At 43.3% G+C, this 13095-nt stretch overlaps 1 protein-coding gene and 1 non-coding gene across 3 annotated transcripts in view; both read right to left on the reverse strand.

Moving 5' to 3' along the window:
* DNAH2 (dynein axonemal heavy chain 2) overlaps positions 1–13095 on the reverse strand; it is a 127023-nt gene that overhangs the window by 32581 nt on the left and 81347 nt on the right. For both annotated transcript variants that reach the window (XR_011974069.1, XM_072641134.1), the window contains exons 34-50: positions 12439–12549; positions 11548–11736; positions 11132–11235; positions 10867–11056; positions 9987–10167; positions 8938–9065; positions 8331–8483; positions 7882–8007; positions 7454–7672; positions 6788–6905; positions 6471–6607; positions 6136–6273; positions 5875–6033; positions 2095–2247; positions 1749–1840; positions 1271–1469; positions 730–954 (exon numbers count right to left, since the gene is read on the reverse strand). Coding sequence is in view for 1 of the 2 variants with exons in the window: in XM_072641134.1 (XP_072497235.1) it covers positions 730–954; positions 1271–1469; positions 1749–1840; positions 2095–2247; positions 5875–6033; positions 6136–6273; positions 6471–6607; positions 6788–6905; positions 7454–7672; positions 7882–8007; positions 8331–8483; positions 8938–9065; positions 9987–10167; positions 10867–11056; positions 11132–11235; positions 11548–11736; positions 12439–12549 (2622 nt within the window). In the remaining variant the exon portion in view is untranslated. The remainder of the gene's footprint in view (positions 1–729; positions 955–1270; positions 1470–1748; positions 1841–2094; positions 2248–5874; positions 6034–6135; positions 6274–6470; positions 6608–6787; positions 6906–7453; positions 7673–7881; positions 8008–8330; positions 8484–8937; positions 9066–9986; positions 10168–10866; positions 11057–11131; positions 11236–11547; positions 11737–12438; positions 12550–13095) is intronic.
* Positions 5378–5484, reverse strand: LOC140530531 (U6 spliceosomal RNA). Its single transcript, XR_011975968.1, has one exon. It is a non-coding gene; the product is annotated as a U6 spliceosomal RNA (small nuclear RNA).

The following is a 13095-nucleotide window of genomic DNA, read 5'->3' on the forward strand; positions in this document are numbered from 1 at the left end:
GTAGAGGTAGGGTGAGGGTGAGAGTGAGGGTGACAGAGAAAGAGAGAGACAGACAGACATACAGACATACAGACAGACAGACTTTGGGAATGGGGAAGAAGGAATTTGAAGAGAAATAAGAAAAGGAAAAATAAAAGGGTGGTAGGGGAGGAAGTCAGAGAGAAGTTAAGAATGAGATCAGGAAAGAGCAAGGAAATAAGAAGGGAGAACAAAAAGAAGAAAGGAGAGCTATTATATGAGTTCTTGAAGCTGGATGCTCGAGAGAACTAGGATGAAGCCAATTTTCCTATGTTGAGTAAGAGAAAAAAAGGAAGTTGAGTCTCAATACTATGGAAGAAAAGGAGGGACAGAAAGTAAGATGCCTGGATTTTTAAAGAGAATTTAGCTAGCAAGTGGAGTTGACCCTCCAGGTGATGGGAAGTAGCCAACAGGGCAAAAGGAGAGTCAAAGCAGGAGATAAAGGACCCTTGGAGATGGTCAGGAATGGAGAAGATGATTCTGAGAGGAGAACAGTGATAGGAGAAACAAATTAGAGAGAACTGAGAAGAGAGTGAAAGCTGAAGATTAGGGTTCCTTGGTCAGATACTTAGGGTATTTTGAGGTCAGGGTCCTTAGGTATAGGAGAGGAACAGGGTTAAGGAGCCAGTCAGTGGAGTCCTGGGATGGAGCACAGAGTGGAGAGAAGGTGGGGATTTGGAGGCATTAGCATCAAGGAACTAGGACACTCACTTTGATGTGCTTAATGGTCTGTTTTCCCCGGTCATACCAGAAGCCATAGTCAATCCAGAGGCGCAGTAGCTCCAAGGGTGGCTGAGAGCCAAATGTGTCCTTGGCTGGCATGTTCAGGTCATCCATGAAGGTGATCATGCTCTTGCCCCCAAATGGCACATATACACCCTTTGTTCGCTTTTCCACACGGCTTTCAATGATGCTTTGCACATTGTTGGATGTAGTCTGTGGGAAAAGCTTAGGGTAGAGGACTGGGATGCCCAACAGAGAAGAAAGCCAGGGTGTTAGTGCAGAGGAGATCCAAGAGTTGATAGGCCCAAGTCTTTGAAGAAAATAAGAGCCTGGAGATCCTGAGGATCTTTCCTATGTATTTATCTCATTCTAACATGAATTCTTTTCTTAATTAGATTGTAACTTTGAGGCAGTGACTGTGTGGTTTGTCATCTTTGTACTCCTAGTATCCAATAGAATAGCTCAAATATATTAAACAATTAGTAAATATCTGTTGAATTAAATTGGATTGCCTGGGTTTTCCACTAACCTGAGCAGACATGTTGACGGTGAGCACAGCCCACTGGCTGGTGGGCAGGGCCTGAAGGACGCTTTGAGCAATGGATGTCTTGCCTGTGCCCACAGGACCAACTAAGAGGATTGGGTTTTGGCTGGCTACAAGGGCACTCACCAAGTAGTTGTATCGGACAGTGTCCACAGTGGGCACCATGATCTTATAGAATGGGGCACTGGAAAATAGGAAATTAGTTTGAGACTCTGATTCCTCTTCCTTCTTTACCCCACTTTGTTTCACTCATTTCCAGGCTCTCGTCTCTACATCACTAAGCTCATCCCCAAAGTTAACCCCAGGACTATGTCTTTACTCTAGAGAGCCCATTTTGTGTTTCAAGATGTGCTTCTTTGTCTTGGAACCACCAATATTTTCTAGTCCTTGATCTTTGCTTTTAATCAACACACTTTCTCTCTAGGTCTTGCCCTTCCCACTCTATCCCATAGCCTGCCCTTACTTTGGGGGATACCGCCAACTCTTGGGCAACTTTTCCTCAAATGTCATCCAATTCTTCAACTTGGGATCCACAAAGTACTCAAATACTGTGTCCTAGAAACCAAATAGAGGTTATCTAGAAGGTCTAAAACCCTCTCCCCAACTTTTCCATGTTCAGTTTCAGGGATCATATTCTAATTTAAAGACTACAGGATCAAAGAAAGAGAAAGCTGAATTCTAGGAACTGGGAGGTCAGACATTTGCTTCTCAAGGAGTCTTATAAGTAGGGCATATATGAGGGATCTAAGTGGGGTGCAGAGATGGGAGAACTGAGTATTTTGAAACAGAAAATTTGAGTCTTTTGGGACCTTGTTGGGAAAGGACCCCTCAATCTCCCGGAGAAAACTGTCTATCTTCTTTCGGCTTTCCTCATCCACAGATGCACAAACTGACCAAATAAGACTGAATATAAAGTTCATCTCCACCATTGTGGTATAGTTGTCACCATCAGCTGGGTTTACCTAGGAGGAAAGAGATGGTGTTAGAGACATGCGGAATATCAAGGGACCTGTCTAACCTAACAACCTCTGAAAGAAGAGCGTGTCACATAAATACAGAGGTTTCCTTCATTGCCAGGTTCTCTTTGCAAAACCATACAGCTGTGAGTTCTAAACTGATACATCTTACACTTCTTGCATCTGAGAAGATGCTCTGATACCAGGACCTTAGTCCTGAGTCCCTTGTCCAATGAATATGCTGTGTCCTTTGTATGGAGCTAGATTCTTTCAACCCAAAATAATACAAAACACATTTATGTTATTTTAAGGTTCACAAAGTGTTCTTTGCAGCGATTTTGTAAAGTAGGAAGTGCAAATAGGAATATGTTTTATAAATGAGGAAACAGAGGATCAGAGTGAGATCAGCCCATGGTCAAATAGCTAACAAGCTAGGATTTGAATCCAGGTCTCCAGAGTTTCTTAACACTAAACCACTCACCTACTAGAATAGTATTTGTGTGATTTGCTCTAAAGGAGAATGAATACACTGCCATTCACACATTCTCATTCAGGCTCCCTTTTAACCAACATTTGTGAGATAACTAATCAGGCAGGACTGGGGGTAAAGTCAATGGTCTGGGACAGAACTAAGGTGAAAAGACTAAAACCCTTAACTTAGTCTCCTATGTATTATTCTCTAACCAACTAAGTAACCAGCCAGACAATGGATGCATATGTATCTATGTAGATATGCAAGTATATCTTTGTAGATACACATGTGTATCTATGTAGATGCAGGCATATATCTATGCAGAAATGCATATATGTCTAAGCTAACCAGCCAGACAATGGATATGTATGTATATATGTATGTATGTATGTATATATGTGTGTGTGTATGTGTGTGTATACATACATACATATTAAGTGAGCTGTTTAGGGAATATATGAGAGAAAATATTAGGCAGAATGGAGAACATATTGTTTGATCTATCTATAACCCTGGATTTCATCTTGCCAGAAACTTTACTCATTCCCTAAAATACACTCACTTCCCTGCTCAGGAAGCTCCAAATGACTCCTCATTACCCAGAGTATCTATGTACTCACTATGGCATAGTAAGGAGTCCAGCCTTCCACACAATTGACCTAGGTGAACTTCTCAGCCAGTACTGGGAAGGTAGGGGAAGGAGGAAATCATATGCCCACCCCCAATCTGTTGCCAAGGCCTGTCAATTTCACCTTTACAACATCTCTCAAATACTGCCGCTTCTTCTCTCTGACACTGCAACCGCCCTGGTACTGACCCTCATCCCCTCAGACCTGGACTACTGCAGTGGCTCCCTATCATCTCCAATATCAAATATAGAATCCTCTGTTGGGGATTCAAAGTCCTTCATAATCTATGGCCCTACCATTCCCCCACCTTCCGAATCTTCTCACATCTTAATCCCCACCATGTCCTCTTTAATCCAGATACACTGGCTTCCTTTTTGTTCCACAACAAGGCCCTCCATCTCTTGACTCCAGGCACTGTCTCTAATTGGCCACCATGCCTGGAATGCTGTCCGTCCTCCTCTCTGTCCCTCGGCTTCCCTGGCTTCCTTTAAGTTCCAACTAAAATCCCACCTTCACCAAGAAGTCTTTCTCAATCCCTCTGAACTATAGAGTCTTAGCTCTGGTTAATTGTCTTCTATTTATCCCATGTATAGCTTGTTTGTACATATTTATTTGTGCGTTGTCTCCCCCATTTAGATTGTGACCTCTTTGAGGGCAGGGACTTTGGTCTTTCTGTGTATCTTTGGTACAGTTAGCACGGTACCTAGAGCATTGGTACTTAATAAGTGCTTATGGACTCAATGACCGAGTTTTCTAGGGGAATCCTTGGAGAAAGAATAACTGCTAAAACCCTGCATTCCATAGCCCGAGGGAACTGTAACACCCACTTGGGAAGGGGTATGATATTTTTGTATCATAATAATGTTTACGATATGAAAGGAGATAACTGCTGCCACTAAGGATCTTACTGAAATGCAGGAACTCCCAGAATAGCCACTGTAGAGACTGGGGAAGGGGAGGAGCTATGACCAATCAAACATATTGGCCTTGGGAGAATCATGTGGTTAACAGCAGAAAGACTCCCTCCCCATCATGAAGAATCACAGATCCTATAGGGAGAGAGGCAAATGGGGACCATATATCCTGGTAGAATGAGGGTCTGGTGCATACTCAGATCACCATGTACAGATATCATTTGCCAAGATGGTACCATCCATGTGGAAGACACTCAGGACCTGATTTTGGGAGAAACATGAAGACTAGGGAATGTGAAGACATTTCCTGTTGACCTACCATGTGGTTCAGAGAACTATTTTCATTGGAATAGCTATAATTGTCAATATCTTCAAAATGGCCAGGAGAGAGTTGGTATCTTCACTCTCAGTAATGCCCCCTTTTTTTGGGGGGGGGCGGTATATGGCCCTGGTGGGGAGGAGAAAGGAAGCTATAAGATCCTCCACCCATACCACATGGTATCACTATTACTGTGAGTAAAGGAGTCACCTCAATGTCTCAAACATGAATTTACCAAAAACCCAAGGGGGTGCTAATTCAACCCACGCCATTCTGAAGATACAGACAGTTCTGGTTACACCATCAATGCAAATAAAGCCCCTCCCAATCAGGTGGTAGACCAATACAAAATATTCAGGCATGCTCCAGTCCACATAATTCTCTGGGAATGAGTTCTATATGGATGACACCATCTTAGCAACCTAATGATGTCTGCACATGCACCAGATGGACGCCATTTCAGGTGGTCTTGGCAAGTGCCAGATCCCCATTAAACTGACACCCAGAACCCAGCAACACTCACAATAAATTCCTTAGTCTGGCTTCCTCATCTCCTATTACAGACTCCTTTTAACATCTTCCTTTTATGATTTCAAACTAATCTCACTATCCTCCGTACATGCCTTTGTTCAGTCCTGTCTCCTTGTTTTTTATAAAGGCCATTCTTTTCCACTAGGGATACCTTTCCCTCCTTTTTCTGTCTACCAAAGACCTCTCCCTTCCCTTCCAAATTTAGCTCCAAACTACACCTCCCCACACAAGGAAGCTTTCGCTAACAAATCTTTTTTTTAATAATTAATTTAAAAATATGGAATGCTTCACGAATTTGCATGCCATTCTTGCACAGGGGCCATATTAGTCTTCTTTGTATCATTCCAGTTTTAGTATATGTGCTGCCAAAGTGAGCACTTCCATAACAAGTCTTTAGTAGAGTGTGTGTGCGTTCATCCTTCATTGCCCGAAGAAGACCATGCCATCAGAGAAATGATGACATGACCTTTATTTGCCTTTGTTTTGAGTGAGGGAGGGCTGTGCGGGTCACCAGCCTCACTTCTTCTCCAGAACCATCTGAATCCGGTGACCAGATATTCATCTGGATGACTGGAGATGACCCAAGATGAGGGAATTGGGGTTAAGTGACTTGCCCAAGGTCACACAACTAGTGAGTGTCAAGTATCTGAGGTGAGATTTGAACTCAGGTGCTCCTGACTCCTGCACTGGTGCTCTATCCACTGTACCACCTAGCTGCCCTTTTTTACTAGAGTAAGGCATGGTAGATAGGGAAATCTGCCTTCTTACCCCATTCTCTGGTGTGGCTAGAGCCGAGAAGAGTTTGCAGAGGGAAATGATGCCACTGTATTCAGGGACAGCAACTAATTCTTGGCAGTTCTCCTTCTTAAAGGTCAGTGTTTTGTTGATAAATTTGTCAAACATCCGCTGGAGTGGCTCGACCTCACCCTAGAGATAATGAAAGATATTCTGGTTTTGCCCATTCCTCCTTCTTTTGTGTGTCCCTTTCCACCTTCCAAGTCTTCTTTCTTTGCTCAGTTTTTTCCATACCTTTGGTCTCTTCTCCAGCCAGGACTGAACATAGGGTTTCCATCCCAGGTCACCGTAATCAGTATAAACCATCCCACAGCGAGACACAGTGGCTGGAGAGGCCACAGCCAAGTTTTCCACTTCAAACAGTAGGGACACCTAAGAACGTAACAAATCATTATGATACCCTACCCTCAGCCTTCCTGCCTCTAACATCAGGGCTCAATATATGTTACTTTAAAATCTAAGTATCCTGCCTTTAAGTACAAGCCACTGGATTCTACCTCCAAGTTCCTGCTTATTTCCATGAAATTTCTATTCCTCAGGGTCCCAAACATTTTACCCCATCCATGTACCTGCTCAGGCATGGAGATCCGTTCGCCATTAATAAGGGTCAACACCTTGTTGTCATCCATGACAGAGTTCATGCTCTCAATCCATAATGTGTCCACTGGACCATCAAAAAGGATCCACTTCTCATCTGGCTTTTCATCTTTGTATGAGAGAGAGGATGGGAGTCTTTCACCTAGTATTCACTCTCCTCAAGGACACAAGCACATGTTTCCCTGGCCCCAAGCATGTCCCCTCAATACTGTTTCTAGATCCAGGTAGGAAGCTCCCAAACACTCCTCTCTAGAGACTAAAGTATTCTGCTCCCAGCTTCTTCAATTACCTGCACAGGCAGTTCGCATAACGCTGGATAAGATACCATCTGTCCACTCATTACTGTTAAGGTCATATTCACCATACAGTTCTCCTAGAGATACTGCCTTAGGGTTCAAAGGAAACTCCTAAAAATCAGGAGGATTTGGGGGGAAAATAGAGTCAGTTTAAAGAGTGAATATTTTTTCAGGTATACTCTCATTTTCAGCTCACCTATTAGACATGTTATCTCTGTCTCCTGGCTTCCTTGAAGTCTTAGATAAAATCCTAACATCTATAAGGAAGCCTTTTCCAGTCTCTTAATTCTAGTGCCTTCTTCCCTCTATTGATTATTTCCACTTTATCCTTTCTATAGCTTGTTTGTACATCATTGTTTGAGTGTGATCTCTCCTATTAGACTGTGAGCTCCTTGACAGCACTGAATGTCTTTTGCCTTTCTTCGTATCCCCATTGTTTACCACAGTGCCTAACACACTGTAGAAACTTAACTGACTTTTGTTTAAGTTTATTGATTGAATGACTGGTCCCCAGGCATCCTACTTCCTAGTCCTTAGCTCTCTTTACATAGCCCTTGCTCCCATCCTGAGACCCGCTCACAGCTACTCCCCTCAAGCTTCTGCTATCTTCCTGCTACCTAGATATATTGGCCCTTGGTCTCACTCCCCCACTTCCATACCTTAACAAGGTTGAAGTTGGGTTCTCCAGCTCGGCAGAGGGAGGACATGGATGCTTGTAGAACACGCCACGTGACTGTCTTGGCACTGCCTGTGCAGCCCACAATCATGGTGGAGTGACGTGAGTTCTTGGTTTCATATAATTGGATAACCTTGGTCATGGTGAATGGTGTGTTCTGTAGCCCCATCTCTTGAAGTTCAAGTTCAATTGTCTCACGAAGCTGAGGAAAAGCAGAAAAATGCGATAATGGATGTGAAATCTGAGCTATGACCATTAAGTCATGACAGGTCCACTGAGGCTTGGGCTGCCATATCTAGAGACAAAGTGAAGCTTTGACTATCAGAAAAGAGTTTTCCTCTAGTTCTAGTTCAGGTGTGTGTGCAGGAGGGGTTCTATTCAGACCTAGGAAAGTGTGATGAGGCAGAATACCTTGCCATAGTCAATGACAGGAAGCTCAACGTTGGGGAAAAGGTCCTGCACAATTGCATTAAACAATGGCACGTCCACTGAGGTTAGCTTGGCAATGTTCATGTCCCTCATGGAAAGCAGTAACACCTAGAAGAGGAGGGAAAATGGAGCATTATGCTTAGAAAGCAAAAACCTGAATCCTGCTGTTACTCTGTAATGAGTATGGACTCAGGGAACACCACAAAGATTGAGTGGAAGCCAAGTTAAGGTTGTTAGGGCAACAAGGAAACAGAAGATGAGGAACCAAAGGCCAATGGTCAGCGGAACCAAAGGCCAATGGTCAGCGGAACTAAAGAGAGGGGCATAGTGAGTAATCCTGAAGAGAGAAAGTCATAGACACTCCTAAGGGAGGGGTTTAGGTCAATACTATGTAAGGAAAGACTTAAGCGCCATCTGGATGCAGGGTTCACCTCTTCATCAGCCAGATCAGGCTGCAACCGTCGCTTCTTGCCAGCGAATCGCAAGAGAGAGGTGAGGGCTCGAAGACCAAAGTCATAGTGGTCCTGCTTGGAAAGCTGCTGCACAGCCAGTGAGTAAAGTGTGTACACCTTCTTAGCCAAGATCTGGGTGGGGAGGAGAGACAGTCAGAAGATGTGACACATAGGTGTGTCCCATCCCCTATGACACAAGGAGACATAGTGGTACAGTAGAGCAGAGGTGGGGAACCTGCAGCCTCTAGGTCATATGTGGCTGCACTTGAGGACCTAGAGGGCTACATGTGACCTCGAGGCCACAGGTTCCCCACTCCTGGGACCTTTAATTGAGGAGGAACTTATTGGCAGTATACTGAGGGGAGGGACCAGGCCAGGCCTGTCAAACATTCTTGGTATCACTAGGGGGTAGGGTTCTCCTCCTTGCTCCAAGTACATATAATAGGTGCATACCCCAAAACATAATGGGATGGGTGACCAGAAAGTCCAGATGTCATAGGGAAGGGTGCTGCCAAGGAATGGGGGTTGAAAGGGAGGTGACAACCACAAGACTACAAAGTCAAGGGTGCTGTTAGGAGAGAGATACCTTGCAGTTACCAAAACCTTCCCCAAACAGAATGATCTCTGCAATGAGAGTAGAATCAGGCACCACCATGGATATGGGGCGGAACATGGACTTCAGGTTGTCAGGAAGCTCTGTACGACCCGCATAGCCTAAAATAGAGTAGGTCCCAATCCAGCCTCATCTATTACCCCAATCCTAACCATATAACTACCCAAAATGTATTCCCTTCTCCAGCTCATACCTGTCTCCACCTGTTTCCATCTATTCTTTGTTCTCAGTATGATTTCTGTCCCTCCCAAGTCCCTGCTTCTTCCTCCACTTCTTCCTGTGACCCCTATATCTTCAACCTTGATCCCAGGCCTTTATCTTATAATCCTGACCCACAGTTACCCATTTTTTATCTCTATTTCCAGTATTAACCTCACTTCATTCCCAAATGCCTGTCCCTTCTAGTTCCTAAATCCTTTCCTACTTCTGCTCTTTCCCAGAACCTTCTTCAAGAACTATCCCTAGGGTAAATCCTTGATGGGCCTGTGTTTTGGGGGACCCAATATTGCCACAGTGCCTGGAAGCTGGGTTGTGGCTTAGGAGAACAGCTAGTGGTAGAAGGTAAAATTTGTCAGTTTGTACTAAGAACTTCTGAGAATATATGTGTGTATACACACATGTATATATGTACACATATATATGCATGTACATGGGCATGTGTATTTACCCATGTACATCTTTAATTAAGCCAACAAACCTTTTACCGTGCCAAAGCAAAATGAGACTATTCCCCTTCCCTAGCAGGTTGCACGTTTTCTTCTCCAAGGCTGCCTTTCATATTCCTTTAAACTGACTTCACCTGGATAAAAATGTTTGCTTGCTTATAAGAGGGGGAAAAGAGTGTGTGCTCAGGGTAGAGGAAACACAGTGTGCTTTGTCCAGGTCTTTGAACTTTTGAGGGGACAACCCTAACTTCTCTCTACCACTAAACCCTCTAGGGGAAGCCCTGTGCAATCCCCTTGCCTCGACCAGAATTCATAGTAATGAAGATCCCACAGGACCAGACTGATTTCCCCTCTCACCAGGATTCATAGTAATGAAGATCCCACAGGACCAGACAAGATTGATTTCGAAACCTTCAAAGAGGAACCGGGTGAGGCCTGCTGCCAAGGCCGAGAGGATGGAGAGGATCTGCTGGGCCACGACAGATAGCACCTCTATGTTTATTCGATTAAACTCATCAAAGCAGCCCCAAGCTCCTGTCTGTAGGGAGGGAGAGGAATCAAGTGGATTAGAGAGTTTCATAGTGCCCAGAAACAAAGAGAAGCCAATGGAAGAAAAAAGAATTAAGATGAAGAAAAGGGCCCAAGAGAACTGAAGTCCTACATTGGTGAGAAGAGCCTAGAAAAGAATCAAGAGGGAGAAATAGGAAAAGAACATAAGAAAAGGAAGCAACCAGGATGGGACAAATCTTCTACTGATTTAAAATATTCCCATGGTAACACCTCAGTGGATAGGGCTGCTTGGAGACCAGAGTTTTTAGGACAAAACTTCTGAGTGAGAATCCAATACTGGGCAACTCTAATACTGGAAATAAGCCTAGAGATACGTTCTGGGGAAGATGACATTTGAGGATGAAGGAAGAAATCTGAGGGGAATTCTGTACGGGAAAAAAAGGGTTTAGAAGCCGTCTGAGTAAGGAGTAGTACAGAACATAGAATGTTCTGATGTTCAGAACCAAACTAGGCAAAATGGTTAAGCTAATCATTTATTTTTAGCTGAGAAGTCAGTCAGAATCAGCAAGTGAAATATTTAAAGCCAGTTTTGCCTACATAGCAATATTGGCTTAGGGATGGCCCTGGACAGGAGATGTCTAGGGATAGAGTTAAGGATAATTCAAGCTGAACAGAAGTCTGGGTAGATTTCCCAGCCCAAAAGGTTCCTGAAGCAGGTAACTCTAACCTGAGCCAGCCCTGAGTACATTCGACCCATGGACTTGTAGTCAAGACCTTCTGAGCAGTTGACCACGATGACATACATGCCCAGGGCTTTGCCCAGGTCTTTGGTTGTTTCTGTCTTACCAGTGCCAGCTGGGCCTTTGGGTGAGCCCCCACGGTGCAGATGCAGGGCTGTTGTCAGAGTCATGTAGCACCTGTGGGGCAAGTTTGGGAATGAGATTAAACCCTGCCTCACCACCTAGTGCCTTGCCCCACCTCCACTGATTTACCTGTCTGTCAGAGGAGTGATGACAAGCCGACCAGAGTTACCTAAGTACTCATAGCCATACTGGAACTGTGTGTTGGTCTGCCGTATTATACAGTCATCAAGGTCCTAGGGGAATAGGGATTAGTTTAGAGGCAGTTATAAAATGAAATGGAGGAAGAGATTCAGAAGTGGACTTCAAGGGGATTAGGAATCCTACCTGGAGGAAGGTCTAAAGGTAGGAATAGAGGAGATGAGGAAGAGGTTATGATGAAAAGATTAAAGATTACAAATTACTTCTAAAGACTGGAGCTAATTTAGGGGATTTATGATAAAAGTTAAAAGGGGAATTTGAGTTAAGGATTGTGTTAGAGAACTAGAATATGATTATAATAAAGGTCAGTAACAAACTTTGGGGTAAGCACATTAGAACCACAGCACCTTTTCCCAGTAGAAGCGGAGTTGGCTGAGCCACTCAAAGGCATTGACATCCATAAGACCGCTCTTGTAGAGCTTCTCTATCACATCACGGGCATGAATCTCTATGGTTACCAATGCCACAATCTTAAGTCGGAGGATCTTGGTCAAGTTTCCCCGGATAGCCTCTGAGTACTTGTTCAGTATTGATACCTATACATGTCAGGCAATGTATTGGGAGGAAGGGAGAGGTGGGAAGGATAAGGCAGCTGAATCTAAGGTGAAACACTCTTCCATATAAACCCCATAACCATCTTAACTCCAACCTTGCTCAAGACCCCAGGATCCCAGGCAAAGTTTGAAAATACAACCTTCAGAAATCTAGATAATGTAAAAACAAAAGATACCTATATAGAGATATATTGATATATCTATATGCATACATATATTTAAAAGAAAATTATGTCCCTTTATGTGTTACTGTCTACTAGGGTCGTCTTTAAGCTCTTATTATATAAGACACATGCAACGTAACATCACAAAATAAATAACTATACACTATGGCATTCAACTATGTGCATTTATAAAAAGCAAAATTAAAAAGTACCACTGTTTGCTTCCTACTGCATCTTGTACTCTAAATAGATACTTTGCCTATGTCTATTTCTAACTCTGATCATGAACTCAACCTCAATCCTAATTTTTAATATCTGACTTTCAATTTCACTATCAAATACAGTCCCAGGCTATCCTGAACTTTCATCAGCATTCTATCCACTAATCAAACTGCCAAATTCTAACCACCACCACCACCCCAGTCAATCTCTTCTCTAGAAGTCCCAATTCATCAATTCGTCAATTCCCCATTCCCCAATTTTAATTCCAAGTCCACTCTGTGCTTGGAGAGTTCCCTACCTGCTTCTTTCTCATGACCTTGAGGACTTTCTTGTCTGAGCGCTCTTTAGCTACCTGCAGGGACTTGGTAACATCAGTTGTCCACTGGATCTGACTGGAAGTGATGACCATCTAGAAATCATTGACACAGGAGGAAAGGATCAGAAGCCCTAAACTCCTATTTCTTTTTTTTCATGTATCCATTTGGACTTCATTCTTTTTTTATATATTAATTTCATTTATTTTTAGTGTTCTACAATCACTACCATAAAACTTAGATTTTTTTCCCCCTACCTAGCCCCCACCTCCCCCCTCCCTCCCCGAGACGGCATACAATTCTATATAAGATCTATAAATACATTCCTGTTGAATACATTTTCACTATAGTCATGCTGTGTAGAAGAAATAAAATGAATGGGAGAAATCATATAACAAACCAAAACATCATACACACAAAAAAATGATCTGCTACATTCTGCGATTGAATTCCATAGTTCTTTCTCTGGATGTGGAAGGCATTTTGCCTTAGAAGACCATTGAGAATTTTTTTTTAAGTCCTTGCATTGCTGTGAAGTTCCAAGTCTACCAGAAAAAACTGTCGCATACTGTGGTCATTGCTGTGCACAAAGTTCTCCTGGTTCTGCTCCTTTCACTCAGCATCAGATCATATAAGTCTTT

Source organism: Notamacropus eugenii, chromosome 2, assembly GCF_028372415.1.
Source record: "Notamacropus eugenii isolate mMacEug1 chromosome 2, mMacEug1.pri_v2, whole genome shotgun sequence".
NCBI classification, from domain to species: Eukaryota; Metazoa; Chordata; class Mammalia; order Diprotodontia; family Macropodidae; genus Notamacropus; species Notamacropus eugenii.